The sequence below is a fragment of the Chlorocebus sabaeus genome, chromosome 14 (assembly GCF_047675955.1).
Source record: "Chlorocebus sabaeus isolate Y175 chromosome 14, mChlSab1.0.hap1, whole genome shotgun sequence".
NCBI classification, from domain to species: domain Eukaryota; kingdom Metazoa; phylum Chordata; class Mammalia; order Primates; family Cercopithecidae; genus Chlorocebus; species Chlorocebus sabaeus.
This window is the reverse complement of record NC_132917.1, coordinates 26063029-26071366: the sequence shown is the minus strand read 5'-3', so window position 1 is coordinate 26071366 and position 8338 is coordinate 26063029. Positions and strand designations below refer to the sequence as shown.

The following is an 8338-nucleotide window of genomic DNA, read 5'->3' as shown; positions in this document are numbered from 1 at the left end:
TGTTAACACTCTTTCTATGGGAAAATGCTTCTGAGGAAGAAACCACCTTACAAACTAATTGAGGTGTGACCCCATCATGATCAGACTATAGAGACTGCCACCACCCAGTTCTGGGCGAGTCAGGAGCAGTGTACTAAGACAAGCTGCTACTGCCATCTGCCTCACATTCTGCCTTTTGAAGCAAGTCACAGGATCACAAAATGCCCAGGAGCAAGTGGCTGATCTTTCTAAAAACAGAACAAAACCTTTTCAGTGTTTTGCTTTAAAATAACCAATGATTCTCTGAGACAAGTGGCTGAATATTAGTTTTCTCCCATAGCTCCCTCCCCTTTTGCACCTACCAAGGAAAACAAAGAAGACAATCTGAAAACAATTAAAAGGATTTAAAAATTATTTACTTTCACTTTTATTACAATAAATAATTATCAATAATAGTAATAGAATTAAACAATTTTCAGTGAAAACCTACTGCATTACTTTGGGGTTTCACAGCAGCAGAAATAAACATAAATCCAGTGGAAAGGGCAAGGCTTCCAGAATCCAGTGACAAGAAACAGTCTGGTCTTGATTATTTGGGCTAGCAATGAGAAACACTAATACAGATAATGCAAAAACAATGAAATGCATCCGCATACTCTATTTATACATCACATTATCTGACACTTCAAAATATTCCAGCTAAATAATTTAAGCAAGCCATGAAGCTCTGTTTCTGCAAGTGTTAGAGTTCTGCCCCAGCAAGCCTGTGGCACAACTGCTCCCAGAGCCACCCTCTGGCCAGGAATGGGCCCCATCATGCAGACCTGGAAGCCTCCACCCTGGTGGAAGCAGTCTTCTTTCTCAAAGCTCTTTCTGGCTCCCACAACCCATGGTTAAAGGAAAATGGGGAAGTGACATATTTAAAGGGTCTTTCTCGAGGACTGAGATGAACTGGCAGACAGACTGTGGCTCCAGATCAGGAAGAGACTTCAGAGTAAGGGCCACATGCAGATTAAGTCCACATTAAGAAACAATCTAATAAAGGCTGACCATTTTGCTGATAATCAAGTGGACTGCACGTATATATGAATATATCATACATACCTATGTAGAGAATATATGCGTACATATTAAATAGGCATATACACACATCACACCTAACCAGATAAAATAAATGGTACATACATTGCTACTATGAACACAGCAAGTCCCAGACGAATGACTAATATGTTCAATTAAACTACTTGAATTAAACTACTCTCCCTCTCCCCAAAAGATTCTGCTTGCAGCAAACATACTCCAGTTGCTCAAGCGGTGTTGTTTCTAGGTTCCTGAGAAGGAATGGAATCGTCCTCTTGTTTCAGAACACTACAGAAAGCCAACTGCAACAGGACCAAGCTGAACAACTCATATATTTGATTTGGCCATGATTCCTGCCACCTATTCTTAGTGACAGGGCATGGAACCTTACTGAGAAAGATACCAATCTCTCTTTCTACAACTGGCTACAAATGTACCGTATTACATTAGATGGAGGGGGACGGGGGGAAGGTGAGCAGCAGGGAGTTTACATGTTGGCAGTTATTCATTGCCTTTCCCTTTACCCAGAGAAAATGCTATTTAAAAAAAAAATTCCCAGAAATTTAGAGTTCAATAATGAATTTTGCTTTCTTGGCACATTTTTGAAATGATCATATCATTACATGTAGATAGGTCTTTACCTCCTGAATGCTCCTCTAGGGAGGCAAGTTATCTAAACAACAAAATAACCTACAAAAAAAGCTAATATTGTGAGCAGTCTCAATTTGTAGTTATGAAACTCAAAGTCTAATGCTGAAAGACAACAGTAATTTAAACAGATTTATTTATTTTTATTATTTTTTTTTGAGATGGAGTCTTGCTCTGTCACTCTGGCTGGAGTGCAGTGGCACGATCTCCGCTCACTGCAATCTCCATCTCCCAGGTTCAAGCGATTCTCCTGCCTCAGCCTCCCCAGTAACTGGGATTACAGGCACATGCCACCATGCCCAGCTAATTTTTTTGTATTTTTAGTGGTAACAGGGTTTCGCCATGTTGCCCAGGTTGGTCTCGAACTCCTCAGCTCAAGCAATCCACCTGCCTTAGCTTCCCAAAGTGCTGGGATTACAGGTGTGAGCCACCGCATCTGCCCCAGATATATAATGCTATTCACAGATCTTGCAGAATTATAACAGGCTCCTTCTACAACTTGGTTAGTGACATCAAGTACTAACTAAATATGTTCCAGGTCAAGAACTTACTTTTGAGATATTCAAAAAGTGCTTGTCAAGAATATCAGAATCTAGAGTTCATGGCAAATTGTATCTATTTTAATAAAAACCTTAAAATAAATTCTAATTTTAATTGCTACTCATAGAAACTGCTCAAGAGAAGGTATTAGCCAGAGAGACATGAAATATCCACAGCATTTAGCTACTCCCTGCGTCTTCAGTACTGTCTCTGATTTCAATTGTAGTATGTGCTGCTGAAGAGAGCAGTCTGCTTCCAATTTCAACACACTATTAAGGTACTCTATAGTCATCATCCAATATACATGCTTTAAAAACAGCACTACTCTGATTTAGCCTGGCTTTCTAAGAATGATTCTCTGGAGAGAAAGACCATATGAATGATCTGTAGAAGACCAGAACAATCCTGCTGCGGTCCAAATGGATTTTCCTAGAGACAAGCCTTTGTTAAAATATTCTAAAATCAGTGTATGTGGCACCTTCCAATTCTGGGAACCTGGCCTCTCTAAGCATATGCAATACAACCCCCTCGCTTAAGCTACCTGTGAGAGAGCTACAAATAGCCTTTTGCTACTCTAAATATTAATGCATTAAAAGATCTGTCTAGATAGGGAGCAGATCCCTGCTTTAAAAAAAAAAGATAGATTATTATCTCTTGTATATTTGTTTACTAAAGAGCAAAGCATATTACTAGCATGCAGGCTTAAAAAGTTACATTTATTCTGGACTGTAGAAACACTGGAAATGAACAGCCAACAAATCCAATTCCCACAGCTCCATGCAAGGAAGAAGCATATCACCACTTTCTCTGGAAAAGTTAGACAACCATGATTAACCACACACCCTACAATAACTGCCTGCCAATGTCAGTCATTTGTAGCACTGTCGAACATAAAAACTAAAATATGCAAATCACATGGGTTACATAATCAATAAAGGAAAATCAGAAATTTACTTAAGCTTCCTAAAATGCCCAGAGCATCATACGTTCAAGTTTCAGAGTTTTAACACCATTTTACTTTTAAAACTGTCACTTTAAATGTACATGTCAAAGTGCTTCAAATGTAGCATACTAGTTAAAATTCTTCCTGGAAGGTTCTAGTGCTGGCAGCTAACTTACTCAAGTTATTCACCCACAGGGTGTTCAAGAAAGGGCATGCTGCCTTACAAGGACACCTCATGGGACACAGAAAATCCTCGTCTGACTTCACAAATTTTCTATAGGGTACTTAAATCCAGAACTGAGGTCAAGATAAGGCCACTCTGAACACAGGCATCAACACAACCAAAGATTTCTGTATCTGTTTTTGGCTCTTTAGGGACCCAAAGTCAAAAGTTCCAGCCCATCAAGCTACTTTGTTCCCTCTGGCACGTTCCCAGTCCTTGACTAGTCAAGAGATCTAAGGCAATCAAGGAGGTCTGAATGTGGCAACATCCAGGGGCAACAAGGCAAGACCTGAGTGGGCAGCCTCTCTCCTAGGTGGTGGGTAGTTAAGAGGAAACCCAGGTGAAGAACAAAGAGGAAGAATTACAAATAGGCTTCTATATAAAATATAAAGGGGAAAAGTGCCTCTGACTCAAACACCTTCAGATTATCTTTTTATTCTTCATAGGTCATAGAGTCAAAGTCTGTTATGGAAGCAAGGTACATTCCAAATGCATTTTGACTGACTACAAAAATAAACCAGTTCTTTGAAAACCACACTTAGGAAACTTTCAAATTCATAGGATATTTCAAATTCACAGGATGTTAAAGTCCCTTCTTCCCTTTAAAGTGGAAACTATGCCTGCTTTTTACTTTGTATATTCTCCCAAAGCTCAGGCTCCAGGTCATAATCAATAATCTTTTGGTACCTATTTAGAATTGGGGTAACTCTAGACATACACTCCCCTCCTCTCAGTGACTCTATATTAGAATAAATAACATGATGGTATTAGTACTGTAACATCCTAACCACAATCAGCATTTAGCTTTGTTTTCAAAATTAGAATTAAAAGTATTTCAATAATGACATTAAAATGACAAGGAGGAATATTTAGCTTTTTATTTGGAAGTTATTCACTCTATTACCCTTAAGACTAAAACCCATAAACTCTATCAATTACCTATTTGTGGAAGAATGACACTGTAAACTGTAGCAATGTCAAACTGTGTACTGCACGAAAAGCATGGATAATATTAAAGGATCACAAAAGGCAGCATTAGCATTCTCTATCCAGGTATTATTATATCTTTTTATCCCATGCCCCCCTCAAATATAGGAGAATTATTATCTGATAAGCCTGAAAGGACTTTTTAAAATACCATAACCTAAAAAGACACTTCTTACAGGCATATGCAACTTTGGTCAGCAGAAACACAATACGACCCTCTGGCCTAGCTAAGGCACTCTATTCTGAAAGTACAGAAAACATGCATGTATGCTCCTTATTATGGCATTGCTCCCCAAAAGGCAGCTCACACTGTATGCTGGGGAGAAAGGATGGGACATGAAGTCACCCACAATATCATGCATAAGCTTGAGAGACCTTTCATACTTTGGAAATGTTGTAGTAATTGGCATGACATAAATGCACACAGCTATCTGTAATGAAGTCCTGCTTCAGCTGCTATATCTCTAGACAACAAATGGGGGCTCTCAAGATGCACTTTCAAGAATGGCAGACTAAAACAAGAAAAAGAGTCTGCAGTACACTAAAGATTCACAAGTATCCTGAAACAGTGAATTGCTCAATTTCACTTTCCCCTTGTTGACAGCCACTTTTCTTTCATCGAACAATGTCAATAAAACTGACTATAGCATCATTCTTTACCACCATAGGGAAACAAGTCATACAGTACAGCACAAAACAATTTTCAAATAAATTTGATACAACCAAAAGAGGGCAGAAACACACTTTTGAAGTAAAAGGGCCCCCAAACTATAGAACGTGACCTTAATGCCAGAAGTAAAGGGTATTTTTACTATACTGTACAAGGTCAAGAAATCCTGTGGTCCAAATCTGTCATTTTATAAATATTTATCAGTTCTTTTCTTATATAATACAGATTAATCTCATTCTTGTGTATAAGGTCAACAAAATGGTAAAATAATTAGCTTAGAAATCTTAAAACAAAGCTTTTTCCCTACCCCCAATTAACACTTTATTCAGTTCAATTTTACAGATCACAAAGAACAAGGTATACAAAAAATAGTTACCGTTACTTAATTGGTTAATTCTCTGACTTCCATGATGGCAATTAACAAACATGGGATCATTATCTGCATTTTTCTGCATCCATTTCTCAACTATTTCCAACGTTCCTCTGTGTCTCAGAGAAAGTCACCAAATACACCTCAACCTTTACAATTTTTAAAAATGAGTATAGAACCATGAGCTAGTGCCATGACTCATTTCTAATAACTTGAATGCCAATGATTGGAATTCATAAATTTTAAAAATGAAACATCAATTGCAGTTATTTTTTACAAAGCAGCAGACTGAAATTCAACAAAGAAATACACTATAATTAAATTTAACAATGGTCACATTCATAAATAGTTACGAATTTAATTACATATCAACACAGTGGTGCCTATGTTATCCAAGTGCAGCCTGTCCAAAAAAAGGAGGTTTAAGATACACTCTTCATTCAAGCACAAACTTCATTCAGTGAAAAATAAAAGAAAATCAGCAAGTAAATTTCACCACCACCAAATTAAATGAAGACAAAGTAAAAAAGAAACAGAATATCCACATCATGAAAAAATATGGTCTACACAACAACTACACTAAAATTAAAGGGATTTTTATGTTTGTCAGTAAACCTCAGAAATTACTCCAAGTCATAGTAACACTAAAGGGGGCATGTACTCAGTAAGGTATATATATCAAAAGTTTTCAAGTGGGGAAATGGACAAGCTGGGGAAGTCAGAATTTCTCTCTGTTTTATCTCGTATGAAATAAAAAACACAGCACCCCACCCTGAAAAAAGAGAGAGGGGAAGGACAGACAGACAGACAAAGTGAATCAAAAAATTAATTTTGGTCATAGAGAGGTTCATGAAATTCCTAACTCCAATTTATATTTATCTTACAAGGTACTTTTATCTGCATTCCTCACAAGTCATTATCATAAGACTGGGACTGTCACATGCATTCCTACAATCAGAGCTCACAGGCACCAAATCTCAGGAACCTGCAGCTGAAGGGGGGAAAATGCCACATCTAAACAATGAACCATCCCAATGGGTGAGCTATAATTACAACCCATTCTCAAATTTTCAACTGATTATTTCTCTTTAGTAGAAAATTAAACCATTTATCAAGATCTGTTCCATAATAAAGAGAGCTAGAATACTAGATAATCTAAATATATATTAGCTAAATGTGTTAGTTCTCTTACCATTTTAGGATAAAAGCCATTTTCAGGGGAAAGAGAAACCAGTATTTGGCAACTGTCTATTGTTTGGTAATCACTGGCCTCTCTTGGTGAAGGTGACTTATTTTTATCCTTTCCCTATACTAGATTTGGACTATCGCTACTCCCACTATTACAAAGTACCAAATATGAAAACACACTGTGGTTTTCTGAGTGTTATCAGTGTTCTGAAACCAATTTTGGTATTTAAAAAAAAACAAAAAACAAAAAAAACAAAGCATCTTTAACCCTGCATGAATCACAACATTGTAAACTCATGAAGTCAGAACCACTAGGAACATTTCGCTGGTCTAACGTACATTCTGCTCAACCAAAATGTCACATAGTTTTATAAAAAATAAAATAGGCTGAGAGTTAGTAGGTCCAAAATTTCACAAGTTCAGATTACATGTATCATTCCTGCTGTCCAAGTATCATACTGAGATCCCATGTCTGTCAAGCAGATCAGTCTAGTTCAATGGTGATGGAGGAAATATTTACAAGCATTTATTTACAGTACTTCTTTCTGCCCAAAGAAAGATTATTACAGGCCAATATTCTTTTCTTCCATTCCTAGTCAATCTGAGTTTGGTTTCCTCAATGAGAAGGGGTAAATCTGAAAATGGCTGCTCAGCTGCTTTACCTGTGAAAAATCAGAACATGAGACAGTGACAAATACATACCTTATTGTGTTTTTAAAAGCACACAGAATTTACCCTAGAGATAACAATTTATTGACATGGCAAAAATCATGAGAAATACTGAAAAGGTTTTTCTGGATTAGGACAGCTATAGAGCTAGACAGCTAAATGGGAGTACTAGAACTACCCTGGGAAAGTTTGGACTTGGAACTAAAATCCAGACTTCAGAACCCTGCAGAGCACTCAAATTCACATCCAAATCTGAAAAACTATAGGATTAGTTGACTTGTAGTATCTAGATCAAGTAATAACATTTATAGTTAGACTAAATATTCAGCTTGCTAAACATTTCTAAGTAATCACTCCTAATCCCAATGAAATAGTAGAAAACTAGATCTATGAATTTGGAGAGGCTTTATTAGTTAGGGTATCTCTACTGGGAAGGCAAGAGCTTAAAGGCCAGCAAGTGCATGTCATTTACTTGATACCTATTATTTACATTTCAGTAGTTAAAGTGAATGTTTTGTGTGGCCTAGCAAGTTTTAACTTCTGGCCAGAAGTTGTAGACATGGTAAAAGAACACAAAGACAGACAAAAAAGATGATCCTAAGTTGTTTTCCAGTTAGCCTCTTATTTATTTTCCAGGTTTTTAACAATGAAAATGTAGTACCTTTGTAATTTAAAGAAAAGTGTATTTTGGTTTGGTTTGGTATGTTTGTAGCTTTCTGAAGATATGCTTCTACAAGGCTATAGTAAATGAAAACAATTTAAAAAGACACTGGCAAATGGATATTGTACGCCATGCATATACTGATGAAATATCAGGAAAAAGGCCCAAGAGTGTTGCTATAAGGCATATAAGGTTACATTTGTAAAAATAAAAACAAAAATAATTATGTCTTATATCACAATTCATCTCAGCTTTTTTCTCCTTAACAATTGTATCTAGTTTGTTCTAACAAATGAGGGCAACTTTGTAGAGAAACACTAAGGGAAGAAAGCCCAAGTTTAGCAACATATGCAAGGTATAAAGTTGTTATCAAGCGTGAT

General features: G+C 36.9%; 1 protein-coding gene across 1 annotated transcript in view; it reads right to left on the bottom strand.

Annotated features, from left to right (window-relative positions):
* Positions 1-373: 373 nt before the first annotated feature.
* The window catches only part of SELENOI (selenoprotein I), a 49079-nt gene continuing 41114 nt past the window's right edge, over positions 374-8338 (bottom strand). The window contains exon 10 of the mRNA XM_007971243.3: positions 374-7290. Coding sequence (XP_007969434.2) covers positions 7192-7290 — 99 coding nt within the window. The 3' untranslated portion in view covers positions 374-7191. The remainder of the gene's footprint in view (positions 7291-8338) is intronic.